Below are 13,176 nucleotides of genomic sequence, written 5' to 3' on the forward strand. Positions count from 1 at the left end.
CTTGGTTCTTTCGGTAAAGTCACGTCGTTTTATTTGTATTATTGTATTATTTCCCTTCTACGTGAATTTACCGAAAGAAACAAAACTTTGAATCCCTGCAGTCACTAAAGCTTTAAATCGAAAACTATATAACTCCGTTTCAGAAGCGAGTTGGCCACAACGGATAGCTCAACGAAGTTGCCAAATCATCACGTGGACATTTTTTAGCAGACAAATTATCGAAACGCGCGTTTCGAAATGCGCAGGGAAAAACAGGGAGGACCCGGATAATAATCCGTGCGACCACGGGGATAACATGCAAACTCTAAACATACAGGATCAGAATGCTACATACCAGGCAATGTAGTTAACATCTCGCCACCGTGGCGTGTACAACGTGTGGGGCCACACGCGTGAACACGTGGAGCAGTTGCCGCCACCTCTGAGATATGGACACCAAATGCCAGGAGATATCACGGGAAGGATCATTTCTCAACATTTCAGACGATTGGCAAGCCACCTTCTGAGCACCTCGGGGCCCACAAACAAAATTCCCGTGGCTATGGCACGGGCTTAGAGACCTAGAGCCCACACAGCAGAGAGTGGGGCCTCACACTTCGAAACGGCCAGCAAACGATATTAATCCATCTACGCAACAACAACAACAAAAATAACCTTGACTGTACGAATCGAGCAATGGAGGGGGGTAGTAGGGAGGGGGTGGGCGATATTTTCAACGGTGTGTTTTGTACGTTTATCACACCCTGTCACTCCCAAAGGCCTCACGCAGGAACAGCAGTGAACGAGCTGAGTATTCATTAATTCATTGGTGGCCACCCGCCAAAAGGTATTTTTGAAAGTCCTAAATTCAGCCCCCTGTAAAGTGAAGGCTCCCCGATGCGATGCATTACAAAGCCTGCACTGCCTCCTGGCGGCGAGAACTGGAAGTCTGTTTTATTTCGTTTGGAGGCGTGTTGCATGTACCGTATATTGAACTCTTTCTTACCGTACGTAGCCAACTGTACTAATCGGAGGTGCGGGGGGGCAGGACAACGAACCACAAAAAGCAGTTTAAAAAATAGAAAGCTTTCCGTCTGGACTGAAAAGTGCATAGCTCCAGCGGCTTCCTCATATTGGAAGGAAGAGGGTTCCAGACGGCCGCAGAAGCGCACCTGAAAGCGCGCAATGCAGTGACCGGCTTTGTGCAATGGCTAGCCAAAAGCCACTGCTGCTAGGATGACTAGCGGAGTTCGCGTGATGATGGTTTATGCTCCTCGACGAGATTGGCGAGGTGTCGTGGTACATTTGTGGCGAGCACTTTGTGCGTAAATGAGTGCGACCTGAACACAATGTATTCGTTCGGTAACTGAAAGCCAATGCAGCTCGGTGAGCACTGGACGGGCACGTTCGAATCTCGAGTTGAGCAGCAACGTTGATGTCTGGGGTCGGTGGGGGAGCGGGCGGACGGACGGACGACTTCGGGAACTGAAACGCTGCGAGACGAAATTATGAGAGCGGGCAGTGGTGTTGACGACACGTGTGTAGTGACGAACTCGGAGACGATAAGACTTGGAGGCACTTCTTTATAAACGAGCACCATCGGGATGAACACTCAATCATAATTAGTCTGCCTATTGTCGGCGACGCTACTCAATCAGGACAGTTGGGTAGGCGGCCTGACTGGCGGTGCCCCGAGATGGTAGAGACGGAGAGGACGACGAGAAGGACGGTGAAGACGACGAGAAGGACGGTGAAGATGGACTTGAGCAGCACGACGGGGATTCCACTCCAACAACAGCCCCGAGCTCCCCTCCCAGGGCCCCTCTTAAACTGTCAGCGTGGCCTGGCTCCGCCCCCGGCCACGCCCCCTTTCTGGAACCTACTGGCGGGTTCCTAGTGGGCGCCTTCTGTGACCTTTCCCCCCTAGATCCCCCTCTCGTGGATATCCTGGTCTGTTGACGTCAGAACTGCCGTACGCCGCAGATCCCCTTTTTCGCCAGCAGCCAGCGCTATGCCACTACACATGGATCCGTGTTTTGAGATATAGACTGAGATGGCTTACCAGAGACCACCTAAATATTCACATAGAGACCGAGAGAGACTCAGATTTAAGCGATCTGTGTGAGGCAGTTGATGGTGCACGATTTGAGATTGGTAATCAGAGCAGTCACACTGTGGCATCATCACCTGTCAACCCATACGGTTCACCCGTATTCTTATACTGTACGTGGAAATTTATTTTTCAGGGCCATACGGCGTATAGCTGTTTCAATACAGGCAAAACAATTGTATTTGTTTGTGTGTCTCCCTTGTAATGGGACTTTGTAGGATGAACGTTGAGATTTATAAGGGCACGGGGTGAACAATAAGGTCTGAATTGGTATGTAATTGGGTAGGCACTGATAAGGAATGGACAGGTATGCATACTATAATGAAGCAAGTGTGAGTTTGTCTGATACTCTGTCTGGATTTTTTAAAGCCCATTTTTTTAGCGCAATAACACTCGTGAAACTTTAACATTCAATTTAGTATTGATTCTGTGTATTTTAAATGTCTGTAAAAAATGTTGATTTCAAGTTTTTGGGGGAGGAAACATGACAACGTCTATGTAAAGGCGACCGGTGATAGACTTAGGGTACAGAATCTGCAATTATAGCCCATCGTCCTACGCGACTCAGCACTGACTTGAAGAGCGATCCACAATAGAGAGGTTACTTGGGTTAGATCGCGTAAATATAAATGTGTCGTTAAACCCGTCACCAACCAACACAGCCAATTTACTACTTTCATGAGCCAAGAATGTCTGTGTGTCCCGCGTGCGAGGTCACTCCATGTCGGCCAGCCTCCCTCATTAATAATCATGAAGAGGTGACGTCATCCCAATGGACACCCCCCTCCATTAATAATTAGTCGGTGACGTCACTCCACATGGGAGGGCGAGGCGCCTCCTCCACCCTCCTCAGCGTCAACTTCCAACCCTCACTGCAAAGCTATTGAGACATCGAAGTAAAAAGGACGTCATGATGAACAAGGGATTATCACCTTTAAATGAAATAAGTCTGTCACCGCACCCTTACACATTGCACACGCATTGATGCAATGAATATCACGTCGCGGTTTGCTTTTCGCTTGCAAGTTTCAGATTTACTGAAGGCGAGTTAGTAAGGTTTGTCACGTAAACAGAGCGTGCCGATTTGTAAATGTTGCAGATTTACTCTCCAACACACCGGTGTGCTGTACTAGTAACGAATTGACATGCTTGTTTACGTGGCAAACCCCTTACTAATTGGCAGAGGTGGGACAAAGTCATTGTTATGCAAGTCCAAGTCGAGTCGCAAGTCATCAAATTCATGACTCGAGTCTGACTCGAGTCCAAGTCACATGACTCGAGTCCACATCTCATAGGTGGGACAAAGTCATTGTTATGCAAGTCCAAGTCGAGTCGCAAGTCATCAAATTCATGACTCGAGTCTGACTCGAGTCCAAGTCACATGACTCGAGTCCACGTCACATGACTCGAGTCCACATCTCATAGGTGGGACAAAGTCATTGTTATGCAAGTCCAAGTCGAGTCGCAAGTCATCAAATTCATGACTCGAGTCTGACTCGAGTCCAAGTCACATGACTCGAGTCCACATCTCATAGGTGGGACAAAGTCATTGTTATGCAAGTCCAAGTCGAGTCGCAAGTCATCAAATTCATGACTCGAGTCTGACTCGAGTCCAAGTCACATGACTCGAGTCCACACCTCTGCTAATTGGCTGTGTCGGGTGGTGGCGGGTTTAACGACACATTCATATTTACGCGATCTAACCCAAAAGAATATTACTAAGGGTAATATTGGTCGCGAAAGCCTACGTGTTAAATTGAACAGCGATGTTTCTGCCGCGCAGAAAGTCGGCGAAGGCTCGTGTCAACAAGCCGAGTCGCTTAAGGAGAGGGAAGAAGACGAGGTAAGAAAAGTAATTTTCAAACTGTTATAAAGATCGCTTTGTTTCAATTTCAGTAAAGATTTCACATTCGGTATTCTTGGCCTACCAATGTATAGCGCGAGGTGATAATGTTCTAAGATGTTATATAATTAAGAATGGTTAACACGTGTTTAAAATACGTAAATAAATACTCCTTAATGTTAGTCTATTCGTTTCTTACTTAGTGTAGATTTTTACTAATTCGAACCGATGTAGCCTCCCCTTACGTGAGGCTTCATGGGTTCGAGTATAAGCCCTAAGGCCCCCCCACCGCCCCCAAGCCTCAGCAGGACCCAGGAGATGAGGGCCTTGAGGGCATTTTGGGCCCTAGATCTCCTCCAATTCCTCATGGTCCACTGGTGGTGGAAGGATGCAGCTGCCTCTGCCATGCCGTGGGAATTGATGCAACACAGGCAAAACAAAAGCACACGGACGGCCCAGGTCGGACATTTCTACCGAATAACCAACTCAACGTTCTCTTGATTTTACCAGATTAAAGGCCACCACTGAGCTATATTGTTCGATGAATTTGGCAATCATTAAAATGTCAGATAATTGACGTGATGTGACAATGTGTCGGGTCTTAGCGCTCACAAAGTTACTTCTTACTTTACCAGGTAAGGCCCACCGAGCTGTGTCGCTCTTTTTCACAAGTGACCTGACCACAAATGACAGCTCAGCGAAGTGACTTCTTATCATTTGGAAATGTATAAGAAGCCAAATACTCCAAACGCATGACGTTGATTCTAAATGTGGATGGTACAACCGGAGGACCCGGAGAAAAATCCACGCGACCGCGGGGAAAGAGAGAGACGCGCAAACTCCAAATTTTCGTCAGGGTCGGGATCGAACTCCACAACCTCCTGCATACCAGGCGAGGTAGTTAACATCTCGCCACCGCGCCGCCCTCGACCCGGTCTTGTTTATAATGTATCGACACATTAAACCATGGCATGCTAATATCAACCAAAAACATTCGCGGATGCTTTTGAAGAAGGCACATTACCCAGAACGTTGTCCATCATACGCAGTGCAGTGTATTGTTTCCTTTTAAGGCAGTGCTTTTGAAGAACGCGTTGGGTTTGTTAATTTGTGCTTTAACACCACTGCAAACCAAGCAACAGCAGCAGCTGCAGCGTGATTACAAAATGTCATATTATTTCTAAAAATAAATACCTTCATCTGTATGTCTCAAAAACCTCGAGGGCACTTACCGACATGGTAGAAAGCTGACGAACAGGAAAAATCTGAAAATCCGAGTTTTTTCATTTTAAGGCCCCCAAGTCTCGATTTTATGTGCCCCATAAACATGTTTGTGCGTGTCACTCAGAAACCGTTCAAATATAAGATTGTGGGTTTTTTCGTTTGATAGAGAAATAAACAGCAAATAAAATTAAAGCGAGAACCACTGATTTATCTTCTATTGTTTTTGAGATATTTCGGATTCAAGCTGTTTTGAACGAAAAAAATACGCGTTTTATGATGTTCACATTTTAATCATTCGAAAACGGTAAAAGATGGGAGCTTCCCCTCAGAGTATTAAGTTCATTATTTTTTGTTCTTTCTAATAAAAAAAATGGAACCTTTAAAATGAGCGGCTTCCGATGGGTACGTCTTTAAATACTTGAATCAAGAACACAATATCGTGAAAAAATTACACATTTTTGGAGGAGTTAGTGTCTGATCGGAGATAAAATTTGTCAAAAATAATATCAAATTCATTAATATTATATTTATTGAAAACTTTTGCCTGGCGAAGACAGGCTTCATGAACTAGTGTCATAAATTCGTCCACTTCACACACAGACGCGATGTCGTTCATACGGTGCTAAATTAGAACTTTAATTGCAACAACCGTTTCACAACACAGTAATACAACCAGTACATCCAGTCACGTGTTCACCGGAGGTGGTTCAATTTTATCTTCAATATGTTTCCGCAACGCTGCCAATAAGGGGCTGTTTCGGGAGTACATTTTACTGTAAGGGGATCAACGGAGTAAGGCACTAACAAGGTGAGTGCAGGCGATACACCCATCCATCACACTCCCTGTATTATTCTACCAGTTGTTTCGGCAGGTGTGGCACATTAGGAATGGGCCACTCTTTCAATTATTTCCTCGTGCAGCAAGGGAGTAAAGTGTGGTTCTGTGAAAGTCCTTACGTGCTGTTTAGTACATCAATGCACGTGTGTACACCAGCATGCGATGACTGAGTTGGGCCTGTGGGTGGCTGGCAGGGTTATTGATTAACCGGACTTGTACACCCGTCGCGTGGTTAATTGTGGGTGGCCAGCACCACGCCTGGTCGCCTTTGTCTCCCCGCACCAGGTATTGATTTAAGGCCGAGTCTACCTAGGGGAGGCCCAGGGCCGGTTCAGATAATCGTCACCGGTGTCGGCCGTGAGCGGGAATCGAACTCGGGTCGCCGGGTTCGTAGCGCAGAGTAGCGCTAACCACTACACCACCGCTCCCCACGTACACAAACACACAAGACAAATCTCCCGTGTAACCTCTAGCAGGTTGTAGAGGCAAGTGCTGTTAGTAGCGAGTAGCAGCACCTACACACAGACAAAGATCCCCCGTGTAGCCTCGAACAGACTGTAGGGGCAAGTGGCTATTAGTGGCGAGCAGTAACAGCGCCTATTAAGGCCGGCAATGTTCCACACAGAGTGGGTGGTTGTCGTCTGCCCGGCCGCCTTTGTCTCTCCCCCAGAGATGACACTGGTTACGACTACACGCCGTCAGTTACACATTGGCTAGCTACAGGGTAGCTGCAGGCTTAGTGGAAACGAATCATCAGGTTAATACACTTCACCAGGACCTCCCCTTGCTAGTATATCAATATCAGGTGTCATACCCTTTCTGTAACGCCTTTTGGCGTTTTCCTCTGCTCCAACACCGTTTGAGACCAGGCTATAAAGAAAGCTGTCTCTGGTGTGGACCAATCGGTTTCAAAGACAATGCATCATCATATACTACCAGAGCATGGCGTTTGCATGTTGACCAGAAGTATATGCGGTGAATGCAGTGACATGATTCCTCATTTCAGTTTTGCGTTTTAACATCTTAACTATTGTATTACTGCCAGAAAAAGGAGTAACCCCCATTGTTATAAGTAACGCTGGGCTCTCACAATAGCTTAGTAGTTGTGTATGCATATGTTATGTTTTTAAGAGAATACAAGTTTCGTAACATATTTTACCCCGGGCAAAGCCGGGTACTTCCTGCTAGTAAGTAACACGACTGTTTAACTGCACATCGATGGCGATAAACTGTGAGCAGACAACAACAAGGAACTGCGATTTCCGTGCACACAAACTTAGGCAGGATGCACAGGAACGATGTGCTTTATAATGTGAACAACCCAACCGGTAGTGGATACCCCCATTGACTTAACTTTCGTGACGACAGGAATTCATATTCTTGGTTCTTTCGGTAAAGTCACGTAGATAGAAAACCAAAAATTTAAATTAAAAATGATGAAGACCGCTTGTATTGCCAACGAAACGTGGGTTTTTTGCTTTTATTTTCAATTTACTTCTAGTTTACATTTTATTTTACAATTTTTTTGTGGTTTCTGCTTTTTTTATTTTAAATCTATTATTTTTGTTATACATTTTTTGGGTTTTCTATCTACGTAGCTTTACCGAAAGAACCAAGAATATGGATACCCCCATTATCAATTGTATGCATTCCCACGTGAGTGACTCGCAGGGACTATTTTAAAATGTGGTTACATCACCAATAGAACCATCCAACAACCGAAATGCCAGGACCAAAACAGAGAAGGGCGGCAAGACATCAGCAACTGAAAGGCCATCTTGAGATGGGATCGAAAAGATGGTAAGCGAGTTAAAGGGCTGCAGTTGCAGAGATCAGGAGGAGGAAGACAGGATGATGTCACCCAAGCCACCAATCGTGGACCTTGATTGGGAAGGAGGATGAGGGAGGATGGTGAGGAAGAAAGGAGAAGGATCGGAAGCTGCGGCTGACGGAACGACGGATCGTGGACAAAGCGGCAGCATCATCTACAAGCAGCATGGGCGGCCTACATCTGCAGCTGCCCCACGCAGGGAACTTCGTCTTCTCCCTCCTGCTGCACTTTAACAGACGGCAGCGAGCAGCAGCAGCAGCACTGTGGTACACGAGGGGGTGCGGCGACTTCAAGAGGCTGCAGTCATGCAGTGACACACTCCAACCAAAGGACGAAGAGTGATCCAGCACTTGTACATGAAGACTGCTGCAGTCATTGCTGCCCCTGAAGGATGACCACTTTTTCACGACTCTCCTTTCACGGGCAAAATGGCTCCTACGAATTTGTGGAAGGGGACATTCTTCACGTAAACCTTTATGCCCACGTGGAGAAATGCACGTCCCGGATCAAGGATCATGACTTTAAGATGAAAGACGTTATTTATCCCACTCGCAAGCAGACGCTGCGATCCTTGAGTCGACTGCGCACGTAGAGAGAGGCCCGGAGGATTGGGGGAGGGGGAGAGGCGAGGTGCCAAAATAAGTCTCGGAGCAGCACCTCCGGACTGTCCCGGCTGAATTTAAGCGCCCGTTGACCAAAGTGAATGGCCAGACGTCGTCATGTGGGTGACACGCCGAGAGGTTGACGAGCCGCTCTGATGACCGTTGACTTACGCAGCTTGCGGCCAGCAGAGGGCAGTGCCGCATAACCCATCGCTGTGCTGCGCTGTGCTACAGTGTCTATGGCAGAGGTCGCAAACGGGTTTTGATTCCTTACTCGTACCCGTACCCGGCCGCACCAGGGTCGCAAATGGGTACCCGTACCCGGCCGGGTACGGGTAGCCGTTCCCTACCCGTACCCTACCCGAAATGAGTGACAAACGACTACTCACCAGTGACTCACGGCCTACCCGTACCCGGCCGCACCAGGGTCGGTAGCCGGGTATCGGGTAGGGGTATCGGGTACCCGGTTGCGACCTCTGGTCTATGGCTCATCGTCTTCACCCACCGTCCAGAAGTGGATTAAACAAAAAAAACCACACGAGCCATTGATGACAAGTCTGAAATGCCACTGCAGTATTCATGTGTGGTGTTGAAGGCATTGTGGCTCTGGATAGTGAATTCATTAGCAGCCCCACCCCCCCCCCCGATCCCTTCCCTGTGGTGATGGGACAAATGATGGAGTCACCAACCTTTCAAAGCTGTGTGTTAAACTTATACACGGTGTAAATACACATTTAAATACTGCATTTCCAAATGGTAAAAAAAAACTATATCATGACTTTACAACAACGACAAAAAATTGCGCAATTGTACACGATTCACTAAAGATAAGTGGCTAGCATACAATGGTGGTTCCAATGGTGGCTCCAATGGTGGCTAGCATACAATTACAAATGTGCGACTTCGTACAATGTGTACACTTCGTCTCAGGAGCGACTTGCCACGTTGTGCGCGAGGTGGTTGTGCACGACGTGGCTGGGTGGCACCGAGCCCCCGACACCGCTGATGTCCTGGGTTCCAATTCAGGTTTCGGCCACCCATGATGAGACCAGATTCCCAAAGCCGTAGGAAGAAATGGCAATCTCCACCTATTTCGCAAGATATTTCAAAACGGGTTCTTCAATTAGATTTGGCTAAACTCCCAACCGTGGAGGACTTCCAACGCTGCTTTTATCGACATGCTACGAACACACCCCTCTGCACTGCATATGAGAAACGGCGTGTGCCCGGAGCGTGGCCAAACATCCCGATTGAAGATGCTTGGGAAACGCTTCATAAAAGCCGAGTCATCGTCGGAGGTCCCTTTCTCTACCACAGGATGGCGGCATTTGCCAGATTGCAGATCTTCCGATTAAAGAGACTTGACGGCTCATGACAAAACACAAATCGGAATAGCGACTTAAGGAAAAACAATAACATAACATTTGAGTACAGTTTGTATGTAAGCGAGCATGCTGTATATTATTGCATTGGCCATTTTTGTCGTTTACATATATATACGAGGCCACTGCCTATGTTTAAATATCACGATGTCACTGCCATAAACTCGTCGTTTAAATACGAAAATCGCACGGTTGCCTTGCGTTTGCGTCCAACATCCATCATCTTGTCACGAGACCATTAAGGATTCGGCCAAAATTTCAATGGATCAAGATCTCGGATTTAAAACACGTAGGCTTTCGCGACAAATATCATGCATAACAGTTTTTTTTTTGGGGGGGGGGGGGGGGGTAGATCACGTAAAAATATGTCATTTAACCCGCCACCATCCGACACGGCCAAGTTGTAATGTTTGTCACGTAAACAGAACGTGCCAACTTGTTACTCGGTGTAGTGGTGGCGTAACGCGCGCGTGTTTATCACGGCCGCGTGTCACTGGTGTCAGCCCTGGGCTTGCCAGGGGAAGGCGGTGGGGCGAGAGACGCCACGGGAACGGCACCGCGACGTGGCTGGGGGAACGTCGAGAGCGGCCACGTGCGGGCAAGACCATTGGTGCGATTCAAGTAGGGACGTGGACCAGAATTGAAGGGACCGGTACCTGTCAATCACACAGAGGAATCTTCCGGACAGGATGTTCTGGAAGGGTCGAGAGGCCTATATAAAGAGACGAGCGAACGAGCTCGGAGGGGAGTGGGCTGAAGACAGAAGACAATTATTGAAGTCGGACCAGCATCGGCTGGCTAGAGTATCCCTGTGTGGTCCTGTGTGGACTCGTTTCGTCTAGGGGTAGAGATGCTAAGGGCGTGAGCGCAGTCCGTACGTCGGCACGCTTAAACGGACGAAGGAAGGATCGCAGAGAGTGAGGCCGGGAGGCGGCGAGTGAGAGAGCAAACGAGCGGCGCACGACGGAATCTCGGCGTGCCGAGACAAGCGCTGTAATGTTGACATCGTGAATAAAGTGGCCCGGAAAGAAAGACAAGAAGTCGTCCCCGCCTCAAGTTTCACCAGTAATTACAATTAGAGTTTTTAACAGACAACGTGACTATAAGTCACAGGGAAGTAATAAAACATAATATTATAATATTATATTATTTTATTAAGTTTTATTTTTATTGTTTTATTGCTTCCCTTCTACGCGACTTTACCGAAAGAACCAGGAAGATGAGTCCCTGCAGTCACGAAAGCTTTAAATCGAAAAATAAGTCACAGCTTATCGAGACGCTAACCTTCCTCAAGATATGCCTCCCCCCCCCCCCAGTACCCTATATAAAACACGTGTCTCTAAATAGCTCTCTTCAGACGCTACAGTAATTTTGCTGGAGCAGTCACACCTGATGACGGATGCTTGTGTTGCTTCCGAAACGTCGTGATTTCATTTAGTTGTCTTATTTTATTTTCACCTACGTGACTTTACCCAAAAAACCAAAGAGTATGGATCCTTGCAGTCACGAAAACTTCAAATCTAGAATACAATTAGCTTCATCAGGCAACAGCCAGATTTGTGGAGAAATCCTCCTGTTTCGTCCCTTAAATAGCGGGGGTAGATGTGATGACGTCACTGCGTCCGGGTGGTGGCGGGTTTAACGACACATTTATATATTTACACGATCCAACCCAAAATAAACCTGCATCGTGGAAGATCTCCGATGCGTTTGCGGGATGTCCCGCGCGTCGTTCCGGCATTTGTGTGTGACCGTCTGCACCACGTGCCGGCAGCTTCTCCAGGAAGTGAATTCAATTCTGGAAACCCCAGGACGTGGAGGGAAACGTCAGACATGCAATTGAATTACAGCATCACAACGCAAGGGTCGGAGCACGGACGCCCGCGCAATAAATAGCTATCGCAAGAACTACCGTCATGGAGGAAAAAAAAAAATCTAACTAAAATAACACAGTGAGAGAAGCACCGGATCGGACGTCGACATTACTCAGACGAGAGCGACGTCCCAAGGATGCGGCCGCAGGTTTATTCAGTTTTAATTTGGGGCACAGTCTCCGTCTCGTCAACGAAAACCTGCCGAGTCCCGAGTCCAGTCCTCGTCTGTGGATTTCAGAGTCATTCTCTCAGTCCCGTCAACCGAACTCCAGAAGCAAGACATTTAGTTCACACTTAATTCTGTTGGTGAGGGACGCAGAATTTTGCACCCCCCTCAGTAGAATGTCAGCCAATCGGTGAACTCCGTTCGTGGTTTTCTACTTGCATAACAAATTAAAGTGTTGGTCTTCCTCCGTGCACTACAGTCTCGAACACATCCCAGTCTTTTCCTTCAATAAAACGAGTTAATTCTGTCTCGTCATAAGTCAGGTCCCGCTTTGGTGTTCATTGGACAGTCGGAGTCATCGTCACGCTTGACGATTATCGGCCACTTGCAGCCACCAGCGAACGGAAAATAAATTTGAAAAAAAAAACCACTTCGCCGACAAATATTTTTTGTCACGGATTTCGATGAGGGTGGTGAACTCTGCGTGCGTGGATGCGTGCGTGCATCGCCGCTATACGAAGAGCAGCGAGGAGTGTGGGGGGCAGCGGCAGTCGTTATGGTGTTGCTCGCGCAGCCACGAACCCCGGCAGCCGGGCACCGACACGGCCGCCCAGAACGTCCTGGGGTTGCACGCAACAACAACAACAACAACCATCGGGAAAGTGAGTGAATGTGAGCGAGCGTGAGCACTCGCGCAGCCACGAACCACGGCTTGCCAGGCACAGCCACCCAAAACGTCCTCGTCACACGCAAGAGACAACAACAACGATAACAACAACCACCGCGAACGTGAGCCATCGCGAGCACTCGTGTTGTTTGTTTTAATTGGGAAGTGGGAGGGGGGGGCAGTGGCGGACATTTACTATCAATATCTGCATCAACAACAATAACAAAAACAACTTAGCATTCACAATGCACCCGTAGCACAACAAACGTACGCATGCCCCGGAGTGCAGAAATGCACACGGGGGGAAACGGGAGGGAACGGGTGGGGACCGTGCAAGGGTAGCAGAGAAGGGAAGCAATTAAGGGGGGGGGTGGGGTCCCTGAAAGCATGGGGTGAAGAGGAAGGCTTTGAGCTGAGACTTGAACAAAGGGGGGGCAGGGGGGTAGGCAGAGTTGCCTGGGAAGAGCATTCCAGAGAGGTGAGGGGGGGCTCGTGTGCTCGTGTAGTGAGGACATAATCTAGCGCATTGGTACCTGTGGTGATTCTAGATTTGAAGCTTTCGTGACTGCAAGGATTCATATTCTTAGGTTTTTTCGGTAAAGTCACGTAGATAAAAAATTAAAATTAATAAAAGTAAAATACAAATATTTTACTTTTATT

General features: G+C 47.7%; 1 protein-coding gene across 1 annotated transcript in view; it reads right to left on the reverse strand.

Annotated features, from left to right (window-relative positions):
• Positions 1-5,771: 5,771 nt before the first annotated feature.
• Positions 5,772-13,176, reverse strand: part of SBSPON (somatomedin B and thrombospondin type 1 domain containing) — a 41,175-nt gene continuing 33,770 nt past the window's right edge. Inside the window, exon 5 of the mRNA XM_078873682.1 lies at positions 5,772-12,469. Coding sequence (XP_078729808.1) covers positions 12,361-12,469 — 109 coding nt within the window. The 3' untranslated portion in view covers positions 5,772-12,360. The remainder of the gene's footprint in view (positions 12,470-13,176) is intronic.

This window comes from Lampetra fluviatilis, chromosome 37, assembly GCF_964198595.1.
Source record: "Lampetra fluviatilis chromosome 37, kcLamFluv1.1, whole genome shotgun sequence".
In the NCBI taxonomy this organism is placed as follows: domain Eukaryota; kingdom Metazoa; phylum Chordata; class Hyperoartia; order Petromyzontiformes; family Petromyzontidae; genus Lampetra; species Lampetra fluviatilis.